This window comes from Drosophila simulans, chromosome 3L (assembly GCF_016746395.2).
Source record: "Drosophila simulans strain w501 chromosome 3L, Prin_Dsim_3.1, whole genome shotgun sequence".
NCBI lineage: Eukaryota > Metazoa > Arthropoda > Insecta > Diptera > Drosophilidae > Drosophila > Drosophila simulans.
Window position 1 is genome coordinate 11,001,052 of NC_052522.2, and position 26,602 is coordinate 11,027,653.

At 39.5% G+C, this 26,602-nt stretch overlaps 2 protein-coding genes and 1 long non-coding RNA gene across 13 annotated transcripts; 1 reads left to right on the forward strand and 2 right to left on the reverse strand.

The window, feature by feature from the left end:
* The first annotated feature begins 228 nt into the window (after nucleotides 1–228).
* Nucleotides 229–15,001, forward strand: LOC6737644. 8 transcript variants are annotated; one of them, XM_039294097.2, is made up of 8 exons: nucleotides 229–347; nucleotides 2,332–3,035; nucleotides 8,142–9,089; nucleotides 9,209–9,729; nucleotides 10,450–12,025; nucleotides 12,095–12,260; nucleotides 12,489–12,525; nucleotides 14,539–14,694. In XM_039294097.2, the coding sequence occupies exons 2-7, from the start codon at nucleotides 2,576–2,578 to the stop codon at nucleotides 12,520–12,522; spliced, it is 3,705 nt and encodes a 1,234-aa protein (XP_039150031.1). In that variant the 5' UTR covers nucleotides 229–347; nucleotides 2,332–2,575; the 3' UTR covers nucleotides 12,523–12,525; nucleotides 14,539–14,694. The 8 variants fall into 8 exon arrangements, with proteins under 8 accessions (XP_039150031.1, XP_016031413.1, XP_016031419.1 ...); XM_016171304.3 differs by lacking the exon at nucleotides 12,489–12,525 and adding an exon at nucleotides 12,773–12,809; XM_016171310.3 differs by lacking the exon at nucleotides 12,489–12,525 and having other exon boundaries at nucleotides 14,539–15,001.
* LOC6737646 lies at nucleotides 13,362–22,791 on the reverse strand. Of its 4 annotated transcripts, XM_016169773.2 has the most exons (8): nucleotides 22,536–22,725; nucleotides 20,678–21,535; nucleotides 20,482–20,615; nucleotides 20,167–20,423; nucleotides 19,503–20,077; nucleotides 19,281–19,434; nucleotides 18,613–18,814; nucleotides 13,362–18,559 (listed from the first exon to the last, which is right to left on the reverse strand). In XM_016169773.2, exons 2-8 carry the CDS (start codon nucleotides 21,292–21,294, stop codon nucleotides 18,306–18,308), a joined length of 2,193 nt encoding a protein of 730 aa, XP_016031421.1. In that variant the 5' UTR covers nucleotides 21,295–21,535; nucleotides 22,536–22,725; the 3' UTR covers nucleotides 13,362–18,305. The 4 variants fall into 4 exon arrangements, with proteins under 4 accessions (XP_016031421.1, XP_039150032.1, XP_044778740.1 ...); XM_039294098.2 differs by lacking the exon at nucleotides 20,678–21,535 and having other exon boundaries at nucleotides 22,536–22,791; XM_044922805.1 differs by lacking the exon at nucleotides 22,536–22,725 and having other exon boundaries at nucleotides 20,678–21,717.
* A 713-nt stretch (nucleotides 22,792–23,504) lies between these two features.
* Nucleotides 23,505–26,157, reverse strand: LOC27208803. Its single transcript, XR_006541776.1, has 4 exons — nucleotides 25,201–26,157; nucleotides 24,318–24,401; nucleotides 24,083–24,231; nucleotides 23,505–24,000 (listed from the first exon to the last, which is right to left on the reverse strand). It is a non-coding gene; the product is annotated as an uncharacterized LOC27208803 (long non-coding RNA).
* Between the last annotated feature and the right edge of the window lie 445 nt (nucleotides 26,158–26,602).

Consider the following 26,602-nt stretch of genomic DNA (forward strand, 5'->3'; position numbering starts at 1 on the left):
CTTTGATATCTTTTTCTGATAACTTGTTTATTCTTTAATAATAGAATATCTAAATAATTATTTGGCTTATTGATTGTTAAAATAATTTTTGGAAAATAAATTGGTATAGTTATTAAGATCCTATCATCAAAAATTTAATTAAAAGTTAGGTAATATTTTTAAATTGTTATGTTTATTATGCTTATTGACAATTTTAAAAATTGTAATGCCGTTAAATTTCGCCAGCCCTAGATTAACATTGATAGTTTTTATTCTGTTTCTAAGGCACGGTCACACTCAGTCTGATTGGCACAACAAACGAAAAAGTTTGCAATTCCAGGGCGCTTTTTTTTTGCTTCATCCAGCAAGTAAATAATACACTTTAAAACCAAATTCTTGTGTGAATTCAAAAAGCAGCTCGTGGAGCAGAGAATAGTGCTATAGAATTAGTGAAATGTGAAAAATATGCTAGTAAATGCAAAAGCGAAACAAGTGCACAAATTCAGGGAAGAGAAGACAAAAAAAAATTGGTGGAGTAAATGCCAATACAAAAAGTGAGAGACACGCGCATTCTTGCTCTCTCTGTCTCTCTCTCTTGTTATCATTTGCGCGGCAATTGTTATTGTTTCGACCATTTGACAATTGTCCAGCCTAAATACTTAATTTTTATGCGAATTATAGTCTATTTATGTGAATTTCTTATGGAATTGGTGGGAATACACCTGTTCGCGCGAAAAGCGAGAGTGATCGCAAGTGTTCGAATTAAAAATAGCGTCATCGTCGCCCATTGAAGGCCACCTGTCGAGTGCACTGCCTGCGGATATTTGTGGCCAGTGAAGCGTGAATCTGCAGAAAGCGCTTCATTCGGCGAATTATGCGATTGTGTTTTGTGTTCTGCTCTGTGTTATTCAACGGGTTAATTAGCTTTTGGCCAGGCCAAAACAATCAATGCGGAGAGCAGACCGTCGAAGAGAGAGAGCGAGAGAAAAATAACTGAGGGGAGGGCTGCCACCTTTTCCTTTCATTGTCTTCGGTTCATTAATAGCCCAAAAATATCTCGACTTAACACATAATCGTGCGTTGTGTTTGCCTTAGAAAGCCAGCTGTATTTATTTTTAAGCAGACATTCATTTTATTTGTTGCTTGGAGGAAAAGTTCGGTTAATAAAGCTAACGCGACAACCCTGGATTGCTCTGGCAACTCCCAGCTGTTTGCTTACTGTCCATACACTTTGTTTCAGTGCTGCTAACTAAGCTATTTTCAAGCCAAATCTGGCAACTCATAAAAGAAGCTCTTTGCTAATTGTAAAATTATTATTTTAGCAACATTAGAAAAGTAGCATTGGTCAGCGAAAGAAATAAAAATAAAAATTACGTGTATTTTAATTTTACCTGCAAAGACTTTAAAGTTTAAGGCAGTACGCTCTTTAATTAATAAGTTAGAGTTTAGCTATTAATTCGCTGAAAGTGTAGCCAACAGAGGTCAACACTGCCCTCTCTGTCTCTCTCTCCCGCTCGCAACGTCACTGTTGGTTTGGGCCAGGCTAACAACGCACACCTGCGACGCTCATTCTCGACTGAATTGCCGTGAGTAAGCGTTGGGTTGAAAAAGCGAGCGCGTGTCGTGAATCGGAAAATCGAGACAAAGATAAAGAAAAGTTCATTATCACATGCCAGAAGAACAGCGGAATATAAAGCCGTTGAACAAGTGAAAAACGAAAGGGAAATGCAAGTGAAAAGTCCAATTGGACCCTGCCCTTGAAATTGTGTATGTGTTGGCCGCAACTGTCTGCGCCTTTGTGTGCGTTTGCGTGTGTTTGTGCGTGTGTGTTCGGTTCCTCCAAAAGTGTTCAATGTAAAAATAAAATATCCGATTAGATTCTCGAGCACAACAAAAGCAACCTTGAAAAGGCAGCCAAGAATCTGCCTTTCTGCTTTTCGGCTATTTATATCCGTTTGGAAATGCCCGACAAGTTATCCAAGTGTCCAATCGGAAAACGCACGTCGCACAATTGAAAACCTCTTGGCCATTTACCTATTCAACGTGTCTCCGTGTTTCCGTCTTCACTTGGGCGTGATCACGCATCCTTAAAACGAAAATAATAAAAAGAGTTTCAGTTCTTAAAGTTACACTTGCGGTCAAAATAATAGTTGCATGAAGTTTTATTTGCCTAGGCTTCAAAAATTCAAGTACTTCACATAGATTTAAAATCAATAGAGACGTTTAATATGTGACAAATCAATAAGTTTCAAAGTTTTCAAAACATTCTAATCAAAATATGAATGAACAGTTATCTTACCAATTATTATTTCGACTGAAACTGAGTGTCCTTTTCACACCTCCATTCGTTAGGTAAAAAAACCAACCACTGGAATTCACTTTACGCACAAAAAGAACTTTAGAACGCAGCAGGATGTGGAAAGCGTAGGAAAAAAAGGTAGTAGACAACACGCAACGAAGGCCGGAAAAGGTGGAAATGACTCGCTAATTAATTAGCTAAGTAGGCAAAGGAAAAGCGGCGAAAAAAGGTGTACCTTCTCTAAGTCAACAATAAATTCCGATTTGTTGCAAAATTTATACCGAGCCAAGGCTTAAAATGACATCATACGCAAATGACACAACGACAGCAGCAGCAGCAGCAACAACGGCCACCTCGGCCGCAGCAACATCATCATCGGTTGGCGCAGCAGAGGCGGCAACTACAGCTGTCGCCGCCCACCAATCAGCTGTGGGGGGCGTGGCGCCATCAGCTGATTCATCCAAAGTCAAGAGCCGCGACAATTTGTCCATTGGCCGCGGCCAATATGCCGATGACGATGGCAACAGCAGCGATGGTCGCGAAAAGGCCGACACAACACCGGAAAATATCAAGAAAATCGCCGAAATCATTGACAGTCCAGATGGCACGACCTCGGCCAACTCGCCAATACCCTCCCCGCGACATGTCCAGCTCAGGAATCCGATGAATCCCGGCTTCGTGGGCCTCGGCGCAGCCATCGATGACTCCTGCGGCAAGTTCTGTCTTGGCAAGCCGCCACCATCGCCGGCCGAGAAAGGTGAGCATTAGAGAGATTTACAGTGTTACCTCCTTAAGAGACAAAGTCCTGAAATGGATGCTTATTTCACCCCATGCTTGCCACAAACCTTACACTCTTTGGGTTTCCTACTTTAAAGCCATATCATGTTGTAAATTTTAATTCATTTTTAGTTATAATGTTGATAATGACGTGGTGGGTTCATCTGGGTTCGCAAACTCAGCTCTTTACATTTATGATGACTAGGATATTTTCTGCAGATGATAGATGATAGGGTTGTAGATTTTTATTAACTTTATTGTAAAAACTTGTTTGAAAAACGCTTAACATTCAAACTACAGAGTCTATTATTGACATGTATGTATTTTTCAAAGATCTTTAACCTGAGAAATCTATTCAGGCGTTTTGTTAACACTTGCTCTAAACTTTAAAAACTTGGTATCCTTATATTGGTGTTGCAATATCTTGGCCAAGCTATATAATTTAGACTGTATTGGTAAAAGATACAGCGGCAACCGCAAAGCCCGGCGACAATTGATGGCTAATTTAGCCATGGTGGTTTTTGTTGCTCTTGCTTTTGTTGATCCAGGTTGCGGCTTGTCTTTGCTTTTTTCTTTTTGTTAATTTGAATTTTTAATGAAGTTATTTTGTGCGAGTCTCTGGCCACGACTAAGCGCAAATATTTATTGCAATAGTCATGCCTGGCACTCAAACACACCTCGTTGGTGTTTGTTGCTTCTCGGTTTGGCACAGTGGGCCGCGTTTGGCTGAAAAGCAAGTTCTCGATTCTGGTTTCGAGAAAGTGGAACGGGGGGATCAATAGCCTGCGAAAGCGGCAAGTGACATCAGCTGCGCGGTATTTCATATTTATGGTACTATGACACCAAAACTATGGAGTTGCTAATCTGGAGTTGAATGAAAATATGTTTCTCCATTCGGAATTCCCGGAAGCACTGATTTCAAGCTCTATTTTTATGCCACTTCTAATTTAGGTACTAATTCAAGATGACAATTATGAATTTCACGAAATATAAAAACTTTATAAATAAAACTTTAGTTTCTCGTTACATGCAACATAAATTAGATGCATGTGCTCATAAATTGTACATGTGATTTTTTGTGCAACAATGCTGCGCACAACATATAACAACAATTATAAATAGAAGCAATATAAAATGTTAGTTTAGGCCTGTTTATTTTTTCTTTAATCGCATGTTTACAAGTCCAAAAACATTGATTGATTTATCTGTTCGGCATTAAATGGTTCTCAAGTGTTGCAACTAATTTCCTATTTACTTGGCTTGATTCCAAAACTCAGCACAACACAAAATTTAATACATAATGCAAATGTATGTTTAACCAGACAAAAGTGGGTTTTTAAATATGATGGCTTTCAATGCGAATTTCCAGACAAGGCATGTGTTAAAGGTAAACAACTTTCGTAGTTCAGATACAGATACAAATTGTATATTTCTGCACCGAGTTCTGTTCACATTTACATCGCTCGATTTGCCTGCAATCCTTTGTTTTCAATTAAATGCTTTTGCCCCATATTGGCGAGCCTGATCGCAGTAACCTCCGATCGATCAACGCCCGCAGCTGTGGAGCTGAGTCATCCACAACCACTTCCAGATACTCGGACGCAAATCTGCTTCACTTTTTTTTTGAGTATTCGGTTGTATTTTTTGCCAACGAGTTGCGTGCAAGGAATGAAAATGTGTGAGATAATGACGGCGACTGCTATAATTGTGTAAGATTTGGCAAGCGCCGCGAATTGAAATCAAAACTGATAAAAAAACATTGAGAAATGGGAGATTTATGAAAAACAAATCGCGTCACTTGATGATGAAGGGAAAATCGAGGGCCGCGGGCCTGGGAATTTAGGTTTCATTTCAAGTGCCGCTGACAATGAGTGCCAAGGTATGAAAAAACCAACTTGGCGAATAGAGGGTATTATGTCACCAGCTTAAATGATTCATTATATTGAAATGCCGCAGGGTATTCGAAAGTGTTACTCTTTGCAGCGGTCTTTCAGATTAAATTGGAATATTGAATATGAAGTATATACCTTATAAGTAAACATACAGTCACGTGCCATTTTATAGAGTTAATATGAATTCCTTACATTTTGTTTGCGTTTCCCATTCGCACATACCAATCAAATCAAAATTTGTGGCATTAATTGTTGGCCAGCGGCCAAGAATCAAACAGATTCGGAACAAATCTCTTCGTTTTGGCCTTGTTCCCAAATTGATTATGATTTGGGCACGCCCAATTAGTTGTATTATTCAATTTGTAGGCTCTTGAAGACCTGTCTCTAAACTATTTCAGCAATTTTGTATCAAAAAATAAATTTAAAACTTAGAGTAGAGCACAAAAATCTAATAATATTTTTCCTACTAAATCGCAAGACGTTTAATATTTGTGGCCATGATCAAATTTACTTCAATTTGCTTTTGAATGTAAAAATACTGATGATTACTTTCTGGCAAAAATGAAAAACAAAAATCTCATTGACCACTCTTCTCGATTTTCTTTCCAATTTTCTGCTTCTCAAGTGTATATTTAAATGCTCGGTAAAATCGAAATAATCGCCGATAACAAGACACAACAAATGGCCGCCAGTCGATGACCTCATTCGCAGATGACAAATGATGATCATCAGCGTTGGCTTTCACTGGTGTCGCCGAGCGGCTAAGAAGTATAAATAAATTGTTAATAACATTTATTTAAATGTGAGAACCTGACCCCATCGAGCTGTAACTAAAAGACCACACAACGAAAATATATATAATATAAACAAATTGATTGCTAATGACGTAAGCTACAAATGCAATTAGAGAAGCTAATTGAAAACCGATTGGGCAGCGTGAGAGATTTGGTTATCAATTTCCGTTTTGCATTCGCTCGATTATGTTAGACTGCACATTTGCCAGTCCAAAAATGGTTAAAATGGTAGTAAAACGTAAATGATCGAAAATCAGCAGGCGGTCGCACAATTTCCCATACTAGACTTTCCCAAAACAACAACAATAGAAGCTAGCTAGCTGACCGACAAAAATTAACCAAAAAGAAAAATATATATATGTAGCATTATTTTGCTTTATTTATTGCGAAAAGTAAAAGCGACTACACAACGGCCAACAAATAGGAGCAAACAAAAGACTTTTAAACGAGCACTACTACTCGACACACGGTCTATTCCACGGCAATGGGCAACAGTAATAATAATGGCAATAATACCCGACATTTGTGTGTTGTGCCAACAGTTTTCAATTGTTGGCCCATTGCAAATGCGGCGACTTATAAAAAACGCAACAGTGTAGATCGCAAAAGGGTTGGGGAGAGGGGGGGTTGTGCTGAACGATAACTCGATAGAAGACATTTTTGTTTTTTATGGCCATGCACAGTGGGCAGCGTAATTACCGTTAGTCAGTTGTTACCAATAGCGGTCTATTGTCTATCGACGATTGCCATATACTTCCTGCCAAATTAGATTGCAAATTTTGTGATCCAACAAGCGAATAATGTGGTTCTGGCCAACTTAGAACTTTACTGCCTAACTAACTAGCTATCTAACTATTAGATCTATTTTAGTTAATATAAGGTTCGTAAACCATTTGTGCTCTATTTACTATAAACAATAGATCACTTAACTTTAAGACTTGATGACAATAGATGCTTAAGATGTCGCAGTTTCATAGCATATTAAGTTTAAAAATGTTTAAGAAATAGGAAATATTTTGAGGTAGAATAACTATGAGATATAAGTATGAAGTATTAGCCAAGTTTGTGGGAAATTGTTTAATAGACTTCCCTTTATGATTTCGATTGAGCACTTGCATCTGAGGTTGATATCTGAGAATCTTGTTTTGAGATACAATTACAGTAACAAGTTAATTTGTGTCAATAAAAGCTTAATCCGGAAAATGTTTTCTGTTAGTACAACAAAAATATTGTCCATTTGAGCACAGCAATTTTCTGCAGCGCTGCACAAGATGAAAAACATTAATTTGAAATGCTAGTAATTACTTGGGTATATTATTTGCAAGCTATTCGAATTCATATATCTTCTTTTAATTTCAAACCAAAGCTAATGATGATACATTATCACCTTGACTCCCCATTTAATTGCCCATCTGCATACTAATATTAATGGTTACGAAAGAAATATATGTGTTGCTTCGTGACCGAAAACTTGTGCAAAATAAGGCTGTGAGATCTATGGTGAATATTTGAAATATATTTTAATGGCAAGCGAAACGGAAGTTCCACGGCCAGCAAAGTTTGGTAGAGCGTAAAAGTTTTGTGGGTCTGCCCAGTGGAACACCTCCTCCCTCCATACCACATACCACCATATATACCATATAGTGGGTAAAAGAACCTGCAATTGACCGAAATCACCGAACTCTAACCTTCACTTGCCGGGCAACCGACTGCCTTATATAGAGTACGTGTGGAAGCTACCCATCCATAGATCACGATTCTGAGAGGCGGCCCCCTAGATGGTTGTATGTGCTTGTGCCACTTTGCGTGGCAGAGCTGAAAGCAAATTGTTTGATTTTCTTTTTGTCCGTACTTTGGCCGCGGAAATGTATAGAAATCGGCTGGCGGAAGCGGTGATGGATTTCCCCCGGCTGCAGGTGGGCGTTTCGGGGCCCTTGAATCGGGTGAACTTCAGGGAATGCGCGATTTGTACAACTCGAGATTATCATCCGGGATGCAGGTTGATTGCCTTCTTCCTTATTTGTCTCGAAGCTGGAATATCCAGAACACAGATGTTACTTTGTCGTCCAATATCTGAGGCTTACTAAAACTTACTAATTGGACTTGTTCATATTTGGAAAACTTATGTAGATTAATTTCTTACTACTAAATATACATCATTTACACCACATTACCTCTGATCCGCTCCTGAATTCCTTCGTTTTGCTGCACTTCATCCATCTCCATTGCTCGTCCGCTTGCCACTTCAGTTGAGTTCAGTTTAATTTACGCGAGCAGCTAGCAGCTTAGTTTCGTTTTCACCGCTTAAACGCTAATAATAAAAATAATAATATTAACTGTAAATAAATGCTAATTTAATTGTGTGTCTGTTTGCTTCTTTTCTTTTCTATTCCATTGCAGCAGCTGCGGCACAAAGCAGAGCGAACCAGCAACATGGCACTCCGCCAGGCAACAGCAACGGCACCAACTCCAATCATAAATCGGCGGCTGATGAGGAGGAGAACTCGAGCGAGTCGAACACAGCCACGAAGGCAGCGCTGGCCTTCACCATTGATCATTTCGATGCCTCCGAGAACGATTCTGCGGCACAGGCGGCGCGCTACAAGAACATGATGGAGCGTTTCCAGAATCGTCACAAGCGCGGTGCCTCCATGTCCAAGCTGGAGACGGAGAAGGATAACACGACGGCCACATCGAACAGCGGACGGCAGTCGCAGCGGAGCAGTTTGGATGCTGGCAGCAGCATGGCGGACGATGTCTCCTCCCTGACAGCAGCCACGCCCAGCAGCGAACAGGCGCCACCGGTGCAGGTGAAGATGCGAGTGCGGGATCGTAGCGCCTCGCGGGTGCGAGATGCCTCCAAGCGGCACAGTTGGTCGCCCAGGAGCTCGGCCAACGCAAACGAAGCTGTTGCAGCACCTGCGCCCAGACCCGCTAGTCGCTCGAAACTGCCACCTCCGCCGGCGGCGACCAAGGGCACCTCCAACATGGTGGCCAACCGCACGGCCAATCAGTTCACACCTCGCTCCACCGCCATGCAGCTGGCCCTGCGCCAGGTGGAGATGCTGTGTCCACAGCCACCGCTGGCGGATGGCAAACCGTCGGCCGAGAACGATGCAGTCAGCGAGGCAGGCACCTACACCCTCGACGGAGACAACTATACGGAGGAGCAGAAGGATCTCATGAACATCGATAGAAATTTGAAGGAGGCGGCTGCCAAGCAGCGACCCAAGCAGTTGCCAGTTAAGTCCAGTCGGGGCAGCAATGTCCTCGAGGTCAACTACTACCACGAAACGCCGCTGCAAGAACAGCTGCCACAGCAACTGCCAGCACAGAGGAGTTCCACAGGTCAGGAAACAGATAATAGAAAGTTGTAATTTACGTTTGATGCTGAAAGATTTGTGTGAACAGAGTTCAATGAGTTTCCTTAATTGAGCACACACTGATTACCGTTTATTTTTCCGCAGGTGCCTATCTGGATCAACTCAAGAGTCGCGTGCTGCGTCAGCAGGTTCCCCTGTCGCCTCCAACTCCCCCGTCGCCGGCGGCGGATATGGGCTGCTTTACCAGTGTGACCACCAGTGGAGTGCTGGCCAAACAGCGCGCCTTGGATACCCATCCGAAGCTCAGTCGACACTCGCACAGCTTGTCCACCTCGCAGATCGACAGCTCCGAGTATGTGAGCAATGAGGCTAAACTTAGGCACACGCAGGCCTTGTCCGGATCGGCCACCGATCGCCAGAAGGCCGAGTACCGACTGAATGTGTTCACCACCAGCAACAATCAGCAGCACCAGTTGCCGGATACACCCACCACGCCCACGCAGAGCTCGGAGGCCGCACTGCTGCAGACGGCGCAGACCAAGCAGGATTGGATCCAGGAGTGGGCGCGCAATGCGCGTGCAAGGAGCCTGGCGCAGGATGTGAGCGGCACGAGCGCCGCTCGCCGGAAGCAGCAGCAACAGCAGCAGGCACAAGCGCAGGCACAGGTGAGCTAGTCAACCGGTTTTGCACCGGATTTCGGGCGAGCTTCTTTGATAAGTTCATTTATGGAAAATCCCATTTCATTGGCACAATCTTGTCTGGCTAGTTTGGGTGCTGAATGAGTCACCCTAAAAATTCAACGGAGGATAAATGTGTTTTATTTTTTTAAGTAATATAGAATAGAATGTATGAAAGATTAAGTTCTATAACACAGTTTCGTTTGAATAGATCTCTTTATTAAGATGTAGTCGCAGTCATTAGAAATGTGATTTAACAAATAATAAGCCATATTTGCTAAGTTCAAGTGACGTTGTGCTATTTAGCTGGCATTGTTTACCTCATCCTATTAACAGATTAGATTGCTAAAATGACTCATCACAGTGATCAAATGGATAACAACAATGTGAGATTTTTATATAAAATTAAAGTTATTGTTTGAAATTTTAGTTGCATTAATTTAAAGAATCGATTTTGTGAGATAAATTTGAGGACAAAGTTAAGTTGAGCTAAAATTTCCAAATTCTTGTAATACATTTAACATTTTACACTTGCCTTACATATGATGTAAAATATACACGGTGTAAATAATATCATAGCTAGGACATAAACCCAGGCATAACAAATAAATAAATGAAGCTCACTTTTATGGGCTTAATTTGTAATACAATAATAACTACTGATGCATTATAATTAAATTTACTAATATTCCTTTCTTTATTTTCCAGCAACTAATGACGCGCAGCTATAATTGCTCCGACACGGGTGGCGATTCCTTGACGGACGACAGCCTCAGTTTGTACAACCAGCAGCGGCAGTATGCGGCGGCAGCCAAGCTCAATCGCAATCTGGCGGAGCGGTATCGCCTACTGGGCGACTGTGACTACGCCAGCGATCCGGCGCTGTGCAGCCATGGCGGTGGTGGAGGTGGCCAGGTGCTGGAACCAGGTTACAAGCCACCAAAGAGTCCCAGCAAGATACCCTCGCCGCTGCACACGCTGGGACGTGCGCGCAGTGCCAGTCGCTCGCGCCCGGCAACGGATGCATACTTGGAGCAAACGGCTGCGGCCATTAGTAATCTCCAGCAGTCACTTTCGCGCAGAAGTTCGGTTAAGTCCCCGGCTCAGAGCAGTCCGCAGCATAGTCTGGAATCGGGAATGGGTGCCGGAGCAGGCGGTGGCTATAGACGATCTCCGCTCCATCGAGCGCTCATGACCAGCAGCATCAATGAGGCGCAGCTGCAGCTGCTCACCAGTGGCGAGTATCTACTCAAGCAATTGCGTCGCCGCAAAAACTCCCTGGAGTATGATCCTGGCCAGGAAGTGGAGCATGTTGAGCCAGCAGCTGCCCCCTTGTCGCCGCTGCGTCGATCGAGTAGCTTCCAGCAGCAGCAGGGTCAGCCACCAGTGCGTCAGGCGCGTCCAAATTTCCAGAACCTCTACACACCGCCCGCTGCCCGTCATGCCCACGCCCTGAGCACGGTTCACCAGCAGCAGCAGCTAAAGAAATCCGCCAGCAGCAACAATTTTGAGCAGGCTTACAGCGACTATGACAACGAGTTGCAGTATTATATAAACGATGAGGATGAAATGGGCACTACTGGCGCTTACTACTCCAGCAACGAGGAGGAGGAGGCTGCGGAGAACCACGAAGATCAGGGCGCTGTGCCGCTAAGTAACACGCGCATGAACAAGGCACTGCTGATGCGGATCGAGAGGAGCAAACAGAGGGTGGCTGGAACACAGGCGCCGGCCAAACCGACCTCAGCACCGGCGGGAAAGCTGAGCATGGCACAAAGCGGTGCTGGCTTGGTGGCCTGCCCCAATACTCCCGAAATGCCTCGCCGTGGAATCAAGAGCGCTCCCAGGGCAGCTCCAGGATCGGGCAATCGAGTCGCTCGCCAGTCAATGCCCAGGGAGACGAGTCTCAGTCGACTGGCACAGCAGGTGCCCAGTTCTCTGGCCAATGCTAAGAAGCAGCTGCTCCAAACAGCCAATGCTGGTGTCACCTCCAATCCGAGGGATCAGCGTGTGCAGCCCAAATACATGGACATTTCCAAGTACAAGTCGGCGCAATCCAATAACTTTTTGCGTAAGAACGATGCCAAGAGCACTCTGAAGCCGGCAGATCAAATGAAACGAAGTCCCAGTGCCTCATCCATGGGTCTGAGTCGCGGCGAGGGAACGCGAGCCAGCAATCGGAGTGTGCGCAGTGCTGCCTCCGCGATGAACACCAGTACAACATCGCTGGGTGGCGGAAATCCAGGATCACGAAACTCGTCTGCAATTCGTCGCGATGCGTCAGGTAAGCTAACATGCACACTTTTATTTCCATTTCAAATAATTTGCTAAAAATTAATTTCTATTTAAATAGTGAACAAGCAAAAGGAGGCCGAAATGGCCATGTGGAAGCGTCGATCAACCTATGATCCCATGAAGGCAGCAGCCGAGGATCGCCGCAAGAAGGAGGAAGCGCGGCGTGCCCAAAACGAAGCTCAGCGACAGATCAACGATGACGTTGATGAAATACCTTTCGAAAGGTAAATTATATGGGCATCACTTGCCAACGTTTTTCTGATAAATAGCCCGCTTTAGGTGACTTTCCTTGTGTTTAACCCTCAGATAATAGATCTATAGTTATTATTAGACATTGTTACAAATATGTACTTTATAAGAACAGCAAAGCAAGGCCCTAAACTTAAATGAAAAATTGTTAAGTAAAAAGGTTTCACAATCTTTACCAGTAAAATATTTACATTTTTTGACAGATCGTTACTATTCTCCATTGAGGAGTTCCTTTAGAAGGTATTACTTAATGAAATAATTACGTTTTCTTATAAATGTAAAGCTAAATACTCCAATAGGTTCTCAAAAGTCTCATCCTCTTAGATTAGAGTAGATCAACTTAAATATATAAGCTCTTTAAATAGTTGTTATATACAAGATTAGGCCGTAGAGGTCTAAATTTTAGTATACTATTATGTAATTATTTTAAACATACTTTCAATTATCTGAATTTGATTTATATCCTTTACTTTGGTTCTTTTATTAGCTTAAGGTTGTGGGTAATCTCGCGGCTAGAGGTAAAGGTGCGTTCTGGAAATAGACAAATATTTTAGCAACAATTCAACTATCTCTCATGACTCACTTCTAGATGAAACTTATAATTTTTTCCTAATTTGTACTTACATAAGTAGTGGCCAAGTGACGAGTTCAGTATTGAATTTGTAACGTAACACCGCTCAGTAAAATCGGATGTATAGGAACTATGTCGTAAATGATCCTGCGCATTCTGTACTTATGATTTTGCTAATTGATTTCTTCTCTTTTAATTTCTGTACACCCCAACACACAACAAACACCAACACTACCTATCGACACAACGAAAACAATCCAATAACCATCGGTAGACCATCACGCTCCCACTACCGCCGTGGACAGTTATGACCAACGGATGGTGTGCTAGTTACCGATTTTTGAGCCATCAACCTACCACTAAACATTCAGTTGACTATCTTTCCACGAAACCCAAAAAAGAAAACCAAATACTTTCCACTACAAAAACATGCCACACGATCTAACATGGTGCAAGCAGCAGCGGCAGCAGCAGATTGTATCACTAGAATCCACATCTAGTGTCAGATACAATCGCCGAATCGAATCGAATCGAACAACGATCATTTTGAGAACGGATCTAACTCGCGTAGTATCCACCAAGAAAAAAAAACGATTTTCCAATGCAACGACAACTAGAATGAAATGTTTAGTAACGACAGCCAACCCGAAGCCAAATGTGCGGCTATCATTTGCCAATGTAATAGAGCAATCTTTATCAAAAATGTCGTAGTATTATTGTTAAATATTTATGCATACAACTCAATCATTTCGTTGTTGTTCGCCGTTGTGCAATTGTCTCGACCAAATTGTTTGTTCGTCAGTTCGTTAGTTACTTTGTCTTGTGCGGCTTCATTTGGTTTTTATTTGGCTGAGCAACGAATTCGACCAATAAAATGCTCTCGAAGATTGAAAAACTAACCGCATCAATTCTAACTTCATAAAACATTTAAAGGTCTCCTCATTGTGATTACGAAACATAATCATTTTGGGTGCATTCCTTACTAAATTTGCATTAGTAGCGCATCAGAGAAATTGAAAATGAGGTGATAAACCATTGATTAAAGTGTTCTATGAAAATATCGTATTAAATATGGGAAGATTAATGATAACTTTAACTTTAGTCTACCGAAAGTTTAAGGTTCCTGTTTCTATTAATATGCTTCTTTAAGATGTTATATTTTACCTAACTTTATCAATTACGATTTTTTATACCATCACTGAATCAATTGGTTATTGAACCCCAATTTGCAATTTCCGATTCCTTCAAAATTGTAAAATCCTCCGTTTGCTCTGGCAACTTCGAAAAAATCTTCATTATTCTGTAAATTGCTGCAACCCAAAAATACTTAACCAACCATTTAACCAAACATTATTAGTTAGTTCTCAAGTGTACAAATGTTTGTCCCGTTTATTGCGTAACCTAGCATCGCATTCAACATGCCACTCCTTAACAAACCTAACCAACCTAACCCACCTAACCCCGAAACCCGCTAACCACACAAAAGTCAGTCAGTAGACCAAGCTAACACATAGACAACTATTAAACGCTTTCTTAGAACTCGCTAGTATAAAACTCACCTGAGATCGAGAAAGAACACACTTCACATGCCATTCATTGCATTCCGAATTGTGCATCTATTCAAAATAATCCTTAACGCCCCCCATGCGAATGAAGTATTAACTTTAGTTCTCCATACACAGTGTGCTGCGCCCAGCCAACAATATGACCATCACGAGCGGAGGCAACAGCTACAGTCCTCGAAACTCCGTGGAAAACGACGCCTGGACGCTTGGTGAATCCTCCGAGTATGGTGAATATCCCGATGACTACGATGAAAACGATGAGGAGCACGGCGATGAGGATATTGACTACGTTGGCCAGGAATCCGACGATGTTTTCGAAACGGAATCTGGAGAGGCTGCAGTTCAGGGCGCACAGTAGACAACTAGGCAACTAAACAAAACACAAACCAGCAACAGTGATAAATAATTCGATATATACATAACTCTATATATATATGTATAACATATTGTATTTCTTAGCGATTGATAAAGCGAAATACCGACATGATTTTCCCTTGGCCTGTTCGAACTATTTAAATGAAGTTTTGTATTTTGAAAACAGATGATCATCGAATAATGCAATAAACTGAACACGCTAAGTTATGTTTAAAATGTATCTTATTGCTGAAATATTAATTTCATGAGTTAAATTAAATAAACAAATGATTGTTTCCAAAAATAAGTTGCAAAAGCTTGAAGGATTTCTAAAATTGTACAAACGTAACTTTATAAATGAAATATAAATATGCTTTGAATAGATATTCTAGCATTGTCGACTTTGGTGCAAATAACTTTAATATTATATGGAAAAATACTCAGATGTGTCCTAGGCTTTGTGAAGAGTTTGAAATGACTGCAATCAAGTGCTAAACGAAACAATGTAATTTTAAGAATTGCTTACCCAAAACATCGGTAAAACTGACCAAGAGGAATTGAATTGTTTTGTAAACTGAGCTAAAATTGAAAGCCTTCGAGATCGGCTCTTTCTTTGCCCCAAACACGATTTTAGTTTGTTTTTGGTAAGAATTTGTAGTTACTCATTAAACTCATGTCTGTAGGTTTTTATATACATATATGCGAACACACGATGGAAGGTAGCTTACATAACAAATTATGATACTGTCTAGTTTTATATATGCATACAATACACTAGCCGAGTATTTCTTATACAGACTAGTTTAGTAAATATGTAAAAGGAGCATATGTGGTATTCGCTTTTAAACAAACTAAATTGTTAAATTGGTTATTGTTTCAAGCAAACCGAATACGATTAAATGTCGTGCAGTGGTGTCGGTGTCCATAATTGCAAACAAACAAATTGCTCGCTGGATTTTAGTTAATTTTTAAAAACAATTGTATTCTTGCAGCTGCTTTTCTAAACAATAACTACAAATGCCCAAGTCAGCTTAAGCAATAGACAATATACTATAAACAAAGACTTCTTTTCTAAACAACAAATGTCCAACAAAAAATTCAGAAGCAGTTGACACGTTTTTAAAAATGATTACTTAAAATAAACATGTATTTTAAAATAACAAAATTGTAACGCAAGAAAACTAAGAATTAACCGTCTAAAACGTTTTTAAAATTGTATATTTTAGGATTTGAAGCGAGATGAATGAATTGTGTTTTGTATTGTGTCCTATTTCTTGTTATTTTATTTCTCCAATAATTTTAGATAAACCAAAATAAACGATGACAAAAATAAACAAATTTGAAGAAACAAAAGTGTTGTTTGGATTAAAAATATTTTCTGGTTCAACGTCCTCTAATAAATTTGAATGAGATTATGAGGAATGCCAAAATTATAATGAAAATCGCAGACTTTATATGAAAACGCAATCCTGCTTTCTTTCTATCAGTTTTAATTTATTAATTTTCGGACTATTTTATTTTAGATTCGGTCTAAAAAAATATTAAATATTATCCATAGACCTAATTGAATTCAAGGCCTAAGTGTAACAAATGTGCTGGATACGAGTATATGTATGGATATTTTCGATGAAAGTAAACAAAGTACGAAAGTGGAATTTGTAATATGCCGACACAATATTTGAATAATAATTTTAATTACAAAACGAAAACAAACAATATTGTTATACGCGGGAATGTCAGAATGAAGTGTGGGTGTTTCTCCAGCGAAAAAGTTGTTTGGTTGTGGATAAAAAGGAAACGTCAATTAGGTTTCGTATAACACTGAAAACGCAACCAAAACAATTCAGCAAACTGTTGACTTTGAAGTCGAATCAACTTGAAAGATATAAAAAAATAAATTAAAAATAAAACAACATTTATTCAATACATTGTCTAGATTGTTGATACATTTTTGTAACGTTGAATGATGCAGAAACGTAAAGTTTTCTAGTGGGGTTTTCGGTTATTTGAAAATTTGGGTATACAAAGTGGTAAAATGTAGTTCTTTATATCGGCGTCGCACTGTAAATGGGTATTGTTAAATGGACATCGGACCCATTCGAAAGTTCTTGGCTGAAATAGGAGGAAAAGTGAATCGGAAACTATGCGATGATTATTTTACTCCATTTTTATTTTATTTTTCTCAAATGTTTTAAGCCACATTTTTTTCAGTGCAGTATGCAGCTAAAATTTAATCCATATTGGTCACTGAATATAAAAAAAAACTTGTGAGGAGGGGAAGTCACGACGGCAGCCAACAAAAAGCACAATAAAATGAAGCAAAACTAATGAAATTATATAAAATAGGAATGTACACAACAAGTTTGAGCTGAAACAAAACAAACACAACTGCCATAAATATTTTCCGTAAAGAAAAACAAAACGAAACAATTTCACGGTGGAAAAAGTACACTTCACAATCTGTAAACAAATGCTATTAAATATTTATGCAGTTTGGGTAATAAATAAATGGATTTTTTAGTTTTCCTGCAAGCGAGAATCCATGGTCATAATTTTTCCAATGGTCAGAAAGAAAAACAGGGAAATAAATGATTTTGTAATTAAATCAATTAGGATAAACTGTGTAAGTGCTTTACAAAAAATTACACATTTTGTGGAAATTTTCAACAGATTTGAGCAACACCTTTAAGAGTTATAAAATATTATTAGACAGAATGGTCCGAATGATTTGTTAATTCCGTAAATAAATAAGCCATTTTCTGTTGCCTCACCTCAAAAACGTGGAAAAAGATATATGGAAAACTTCTAAAGAGATGGCCAAATAAAAGCCTATTAATTATTATGATTGTTATTAACCTTTGGATTGTGCATTACTTAGCACGTCTGGTTTCTGGCTGGCTACCTCATCAGATGAAAATTTCGAATTTTAATTGCCGTTGCCATTCAAAAAATGTTTTGAAGTGCCCGTGAGTTTTCCAATTCTCGAGGGGATTTTCGGTTTTTATATAGAATTTTTGTGTGTTTTTGGGGTTTAGTTTGGCACTTAAGAATGGCTTTATTTATGGGCTTTTATCATTTCAGCTTTCTCAGGATTTGTGATATGGCCATAAACAAATAATGCCTAATGTGCATTAACTCATAAACAATGCAAATCAGTATTTACGAAAAGTGATTGAAGGAATCGCTTGAGACTCTTGAATTTATTCACCACCACCACATTGCCACTGGTACTTGAGGCCACTTGGCTCCTCGTGATAAATGGCACTATATATCCATCGATCGCATTTGCCAAGGCCCCTCCATTTCTTCTCAGTACGTCAATGAAGACTTCAGTGCTCAAGTATCCCAGATACATTTGTCATTATAAATATTGGGCATGTGTGTGCATATATCATTACTTTATGGAATGTTGTGCTCGATTGACAACTTGCAGTACTTGAGATTATGTACTTAGGGCGATGGCATGGAATGTTTTTAAAGTGATGTGCAAAAAAGATATATAGATATATTTCTAGGCAGCAATCTTGAGTTCAATGCTGCGGATATATTCGCTTAAAATTATAATACAAGCTTGGATTGTACACATCATACATGGGATGCTTCATAACGATGTGCTTGAAATGCCATCTTTCAGCGAGCAGCGTTAGCAACGAGATTACGTAACCAATCAACAAGGCCACAAAAGAGCTCCAGAATTTTTGGATATTCATCAGGGCCTCCTGTTGAGCAAGTGCCTCCGCCGGCAGATGCTCTATGGCATCCTTGAGCCACTTGGCTATCAGACCTGTGGAAGATGTCAAATGAGATTCATACAGGATTTAAATACTCCATACTGACCACCCTCCGCCAGATGTTGAATGGATGCATCTACCCGTGGCTTCAGAGCCGAGTTCTTCTCCATGGCCAGCACTACGGGCATATGGAGCACACATTCCTTCATGATGTGGAGAGCGGATCCGGATTCGTCCGCCACTCGTAAGTAGCGCAGATAGAACTCGTTGTCATAGTAGGCGCACTGACCTTTGGCTATGCGAGAGGTCTACGAATATAAATAATATTTAAAAAAACTGCTTAAAAAACATATACATATGTACAATTAAAAAATATAGCCATGACCCTCTTTCAAATGCAAAACAATGTTATCCCCACAAAGCCATTAAGTCGCCGGAATACTTTTCATATCACACTAGATTATTTTGCCAACTTGATGAATTAATACCGTTAAATTAAAAATGTTGCCAAATACGCTTATCACATAGATAAGATATTTGTCGTTGGAAACAAGTTGAAACTGGTTTTTGTTTTTCTATCTGGTGGTATAAAGTTCATTGCTACAAAAATGTTGATAACAAGAGCGGTTATAAATCATGCAAGTTTATACGATTTTCCCTAATTCTGAATGGTTGAAATCGAAAATGAATGGTCTAATCAGTCTTATAAGTAAGTTATTGTATTAATTCTCTAGAATAGTTATGATATTGATTAATTCAATACTTTAGACTTACCAAATCATCGCTGTAGCCGACCACCTGCATCTTTTCGCCAACTTTTCGAGCAACCTCATCATTGGCATCCAGGAAAAACTGCCTGTTCTCATTTGCTCCGGCAGATGGCGGTATATGAGATCGCAGCAGATCCTCCAGTGTGTCGATAGTAACCCTATGATCAATAGTTAATAAATTATATCTGATATAACTCAAGAAGATACAAATATGATAAATGCTTACCTGGCAGCTGGATTGGCCAAAATGGCAGTGAAGCTGGCCCTATATGTGGCCACCAAGAGGATGCAGTAGATCCAGTACCAACCAGTGAGCACCCGCAGTGGCCAATTTCGTGGCATTCGTGGTAGAGCCACATATAGGAGCATACTATACGTGAGCAGGATGCAGTTGGCATAGCCATCGAAGAGATCCCTGGGCATCCGATCTCCTTTAGATGGACGATACCGACTGATGGCGATGCGAAAACTAATGCGACGATAGATCTTTGGATCCATGGGCACGCTGCGATTTGGTCGTAGGCAGCGAAAAAACTCAGAGGACACATTTCCGTTGATAATGGCGTTCAAAAAACTGATGGCATAAAAAACAGTGCCCACCACGAAAAGGGAGAGCAGAACCCCCACCCACATTCCAGCGCTGAAGGGCAGGATGAAGGTCTGCCAGGAGTTATCCGTCGAGGATTCCGGTGTGAGAAAGGTCAGGCATTCGAAATTATGCGGCGCACTTAGCTCCACCAATTTTAGGTACACCTGGAACAGATGCAAATCCCCAATGGCAAAGCGGGCACTGTGCGCAGCCTGTCCAGATTAAAATTTTAATAAGTCAACAGTTTCGGTAATGACATATCCTAAGCACATTCCAAGGACTCGTTTTAAGACCCACTTACCACCTCATCCACAAGCATCGAGTCAATGTGTGTCCCATTCTGTCCAAATCCATCCAGATTACCACCTCCATAGGCAGTACCATCTAGCTCCCAGTCCATGTTCTCCGTTTGATTGGGCTTGTAGTAAACGGGCTTGAAGTTTAGTGCCTTGCCCAGGGCATTCATAATCTCAACCTCGACTCCTTGGAAGCTCTTGGTCGCATTTGCCCATAGAACCATGGGCACGTGCTCGGAAATGGCCACTGGCAACGGGGTTCCTGCAAGATTTAATAATATTTTAAATAAAATTAAAACAATTTAATATATAGTAACTACCGAATAAGTTGCTTGTTTTGTCCGCAAATAGAATCCTTCCATTCACACCTTTTCCCAGCTCCCAGTTAACAATATTTTTCATCACTAAAACGCCACTCAAAATGCCCGGAAAGGCTATGGTAGAAATTGTATACCTTTAAAAAATAATAATCAAATTTAAAAACCATATTTAAGGGGTATTGATTAGTTCACACACTTGTTGTCCAGCTGCCTTTTGAGAAAAATGGTACCGATAAAAACGCTCCATATGTGAATCATATCGCTCTCAAAAAGTCGCGAATCGTATAATAATACAAACTTTTTCTGCATATTCAAAGATCTGTTATCGTATATATAGCCAAGAAATCGTTGCACCTGCCAGCCATTTAGGATGGTGATTACATTCAGTTCACAATCACTGGATTTGATGGCCTTAACAAAGAGTTCAACTTGTTTGGATGGTCGCTGCAGATCCTCACTTTCATTGGTACGCATCACAAAGAAGGGTATTACTCGTCGACCCACGGATTCAAAAAATCTCCGATCGTATATGGGATAATGCAGATCATCTGTGATAACGGCAAAGCATCTCTTCACATTGGCCACCCACAGGATTTTCTGTAGCAATATTTTCAGATGCATCTCGTAGCCACCGAGTGGTGAATCGTTGGCAATGGGAATGGGAATTGAAGTGGCCATCGCCAGGGATATGTTAGCCACAATCAGAATCCCCAGACAGCGCATCCTTTCGCCGCCAAACGCAAACTGCTGGCCACTTGTCCGTTCCGGCAGTTCGTTAACCTGTTTACCGGAACGAACCCTCCGAGTCCTCATTGCATATGCAGATCTAATTAAACTTGTCCGAACTCCGTGAACCGGGAGCCACCGGACTGTCCGTCGGTCAGTCAGCCAGTCAGTCAGCCAGCCAGTCAGTCACTCATCAACCTGATTTACTCGCATTCCGAGCTTCCAGCGGGCACAGGGTTAACTAATTAAAGTTTTGCGGCCCAGGGGTTAATAAGTTTAACCAGATAATGTGTCCAAGGTTGCAGGGAAACCCTTTTTCATTTGGGCGCTGTAATGATATATCCTCAAAGGAGTTTTTACTGGCTACCTTTGGCGTTTTATGAGATTATGTTAAATATGGGTTTTTGTTTTATAAGAGCTACATATTTTTGTTTTATAGCACAAACTATATAGCCAACTTTAAAGCAACATAATTATATAGCTATTGTGTGTTGCCTTATGAATTTAAAGAAAAAAAGTTCATTTATACTTCATAAGGATTTATATAAAAGTATTTTAATTGTTCTGTAATATTTTTGTGATATACATCCCTACCTGTCTACCTGATATAGTCATCCGTTGTAACCAAAATAAATGACCTATATCCTAAACCGGACCTAATCAAACAGACGATCAATCAATACGTCTACCACCCGACGATAACCTCTTCCAGCCAAAAAAGAAACCAACTCACTCAAGAATCACTCAGGAACCGAGAAGAAACCCATGTGGCAATCATGGGTCATTAAATTCCATTTAATCGCTACGCCACTGATTGAGATCTGTGGCGAAAGTTGTTACTGCCATCCGATGTTGTCACTAATTCGATGACTGCCCAACGACCAGACAATTGGATCAGACCAATTTATCATAAGGCCATAACTAATCCGTCCGTCGGTCTTCATTAGCGGAGACACGAGATCGGAGGACCGACTGACCACTGGATGATATGAGGTTGAGTACCGTCGCTGATGAGTTGCTGCAGTCGCGAAATCAGCAAATTGCGATCATCCGCAGTCAAGGCTCGGTCCACGCTAACGATATTGTAATGCGGACGACGACGTGTCACTGGAGACATAAGACGCAGTCCGTCCGTCCGTTCTGTCCAGTCCAGTGCGGTCCGGTCCGGTCCGGTCAGCCGATTAAAGCGCCCAGAAGCCGCATTCAAATACCCATTAATGTCAGCTCAAGTCAGCCAAAGAGTCGCAGCCAATCAGCCTGCGGATGTGATGGGTGATGCGATGCGGTGTGGGCAGGTAACCAGTGGCCAGTTGCCCAGTCTTACTCACCATACACCTTAGCCACATATCCATTCCCGTTCTTCTGCGCTTTATTGTCGTGTAATTAACTTTTTCCGAATCGTCCGGATTTGGAATTGTTTGCACATAATTGCAATTTAATTATTTTCTCTCGCTCGTTTTCCTTTTCATGTTTTTATGGATTTATGTTGGTCGCGCGGTCTGCTGGCCATTAGCTTGGTAACAGGTAACACCCGGCCCTGCGACCAAAAGACTAATGCCAATATACCGGGCTCAGAACCATAACCACCAACATCCACATCCACATCCATCCCGAGTCCAAGCTGGCAGGCAGGTAGGTAGCGCAGAAATCGATTTCGGACGCCCCCGGACCGCTTCCCATGTCCAAGTGTCAGCCGGTGCCGGGCTTATTCTCTGGACCGACACTGAGAGAAATCGGGTTAGGTCTGGATTATAATATATTTTAATTATAATAATATATGAGCATGCATAACTGTTTTGAATTAACACGAAAGATACATGTCAAATGTTTGTTATATCTTTTGAAGTATTATATCTAAAGTAACTTTAAATAATCCATTCTAATTTACTTTCTTAAAATTCCTAAAAAATAGATGTATTAATATTATTATTATTTATTATTATTTATTATACTGAGAGTATTAATTTAAGATGCTAATCTAAGTATATTAATAAAAAAATGTATAGAATGTATTATAATGATGTAAGTTATCAGAGATATAAAGATATAAAATACAATATCTTTATAATAATATATATAGTTATATAATAAAAGCATAACAAGTGGTTTTCTTTGGCTTAGAAATGATAAATACTAATAAATTAAATAATTTAGGCTATTTTTTCAGTGCAGTTCTGAAAGTAATTTCTTAGAGATAAAAATATATAATTTATGATATATTTATAATAATATATATAATTATATAATATAAGCTTAATAATTTTCTTTGGCTTAAAAATGTAAAATACTCATAAATTAAATAATGTACTCTACTTTTTTTCCAGTGTAGTTCTAGAAGTAAAGATATAATTTATGATATATTTATAATAATATATATAATTATACAATATAAGCTTATAAAGTAATTTTCTTTGGCTTCTTAAATACTCATAAACTAAATAATTTACTCTACTATTTTTTCCAGTGTAGTTCCTAACGAGTGCATCGCATGCGATGTGAAGGTAGAGAGGTAGAATCAGGGTCCAGCCGAGTGGAAAACATTTTGCACTTTTATGGCCCAGATTCACTTGGTCCACGATCCATGGCCAGAAATGGAAGCAACAACAACAACTGGGAACTGGGCTTGCCGTTGTTTGCATTGACACATTTTCTATTTTTGTTTTCCTTGGGAGATTTTCTCAGCAGAATTTATGGGTTCCTTGAGGTTTCCTCTTCGGCTGATCCCCGTGCACATGAGTGCGAGGATACAAGGATTCGAAGACTCGTTCATTCGATATGCTTCTGTTTTAATTCCTACAAAATATTTTATGCGAATTTGGCAGTTTATTGTTCTCGGCTTTGGTTAACAGTGTGAAATGTAACAAATTTTCCTCACCATGTGCGTGTGCGTGTGCCGGTGTCCTGGGAAATAATTCAACAGTTTTCCCACCTTCTGTTCGTTCGGCCGGGCAAGTTTTCCTCTTCAGCAGCAATTTTCCACTGATTTATTACCCCAGCTGTGGTCCACCGACCATCTTTATCTAGCTGCAAATGTGTGGGAGTTTTCTCGTTGTTCTTCTCGTTCCATTTTCTTTTCTTTTTTCAGCGAGTTAAGCCCTTCAGTTACTTACAGTTTACAGGTTAGGAATGATATATATTATATCAAGTCCAACGAAAGTTTCACTCTAGTTCATTGACAAAGTTCGGTTCACACGCTGGGGAATAAAAAAAAAAAAAAAAGAAAAATATGTACATATTTATATATCTTCCCACTTGTGATTAGTGAATCAGTTTGGAACTGGTTTAATATGCAAATCGAATTTTGCCAACTTTATTTATATATATTTTTCGTTTGATCAATTTACATGTGTCGCTGGCTAATTTATTCTTTAATTGGAACATGTCGATGACAATTTATGTAATCCGCTTAAAATATCAATGCTAATTTAAATTACACTTCTGAACGGATGTTTTGATCATCTGTTTAATGAAGTTGGCCTGATTTATGTTATACGATTTATTAACGAATAAGTTCTGGTTTCAATTCCCTTAGGGCAAAAAACTGAAACTAAATAATTATGTTATATTACTAAAGCTTTATGTGCATGAAGTTAAGTTTAACTTAAGTTTTAATTTAATGAGGTGAATACTATGTGTTTATTTTGAGATATATCTAGTTAAGCATCTATCTATCTATCTATCTATCTATCTATCTATGCCATAACATATTTCTTATAAACATTATGACAGTTTAGTTTAACTAGCAGAAGAAATGATTTTTGTTTATATAAGCCTGATATGGCAGAATCGTCGACATGGTCACTAATCAGCAATAAGTAATAGTTGAATATATAAGTACATACATAAGTACATATACATAAGTACATATACATACATATGTACCGAATCTAATCAATCTGCATGGCAGACAGCTGTATTATCTGACCAAACTGGCGACTATTTGAACTAATTTCATTATCTTAATGAGGACGTTATTAAATTATTCACGTTTACCAAAGCGCCGCTCGATTCCATTTCATTCCATTCGGTTCAAGTCGATTCAGTTCGATTCGATTCGATTTGATTCGAGTCGAGTTGAACACGTTGTCCCAATATCAATGACTAATCAACGAATCTATGCACAAACAGCGCACACGGGTCGTATACGTATTCCGGCTCCATTGTACTATATTATAGATAACTGTGCTAGTGTTTGTGCTCCATTGAATAAAACTTAATCAGCATTTAATTAAATGCACAGAGAACAAGGCAACTGCCATGTGGATGGGCAGGGGTGTTGGGGGGGTGTTGAAAGGGGTGGCTGGGTGGTAAAAAGCGATTTCGTTGATTATGTAAATCAATTGAGCAGCGAGATAAAAACGCGTATTTTTTTTTTCGCCTCCCATTTCGTTTTTGCTGATAAATCGAAATCGTTCTTTGGCATTATTTTCCGTTTTTCTTGTCTCGTTCCTTCCGAGAGTTTTTTTTTTTTGTTTTTTACTGGCGGCTTTCACTGGTAATGTTTTTTATATAATCACTTTGTCCGTCGCTGTTTGCCTAGCATTTCATTCCATTCCATTCCATTTTATTTTATTTTATTTTATTTTATTTTTCCGATAGAACCATTGTTTTTTGCATGTGTGTTTAAAGCGCAAACCATGACAGCGAGCCTCTTTTTATGCCCTTTCGAAAAAGTGTTTTCCACTTTTGAACCCTTTTTGAAAATTGATTTTCAAATATATTAACAAATTCTAAAACTCCAATGTGTTTTAAATGTAAAGCAGCACTTAATTTAAGCAAATTTAAATTGTTTATCTTAAAATAAAAGTGTATTTTTAACTTCGTTTGATCTTTTACATTTTAGCTCTTGTTTTTATATAACAATAATGGAAACTAGAAAAGTGCTTTGATTTGCAAAATTGAGACGGGTAATAATATGCGCTCAGTGGAGTCCAGATAAATGCCCCAACATACATATATACATATACATATGTATGGAGATATATATATAAACATATATATGTACATTTAGATTTAGTGCTCCATTGAGCAAATTGTCCACAGGCTAAGCGTATAATTTCAGACAATCCATGCAAATGAAACTGTTTAAATGGATCCGCAAATGGACAGTTGTCAATTCGTTTGTTTTTTTTTTTTGTTTATGTGCATAATGTTGTGGGGCAGTTACATAATGCCACATTATTCAGAAGTGCAAATTCTTCTTGTCAGTTAAGAAAATAAGCAATGTAGAATGGGTATGTAATTGCAATCAAAAGAGTGTTTCTAGAAAGTTCTTTAACAATGTCATAGGTTCCAAGTTGTGTTTAAAAATTTAAAAAAAATTGCATTCAATTATAAGGTTCACTCAAGCTACCTAATTACGTATGTCGATCTGCTCATTATTTATTTTTGGGTA

Coding starts and splice junctions, on each gene's coding strand:
- LOC6737644 (XM_016171310.3), top strand. CDS start 2,576: ATGACATCATACGCAAATGACACAACGACAGCAGCAGCAGCAGCAACA. Junction 12,026..12,094: donor AATTCGTCGCGATGCGTCAG/GTAAGCTAACAT, acceptor CTATTTAAATAG/TGAACAAGCAAAAGGAGGCC. Junction 12,261..14,538: donor GATGAAATACCTTTCGAAAG/GTAAATTATATG, acceptor CTCCATACACAG/TGTGCTGCGCCCAGCCAACA.
- LOC6737646 (XM_016169773.2), bottom strand. CDS start 21,294: ATGAGGACTCGGAGGGTTCGTTCCGGTAAACAGGTTAACGAACTGCCG. Junction 19,435..19,502: donor TTGGCCAATCCAGCTGCCAG/GTAAGCATTTAT, acceptor TATTGATCATAG/GGTTACTATCGACACACTGG. Junction 18,815..19,280: donor TCGGCTACAGCGATGATTTG/GTAAGTCTAAAG, acceptor TTATATTCGTAG/ACCTCTCGCATAGCCAAAGG.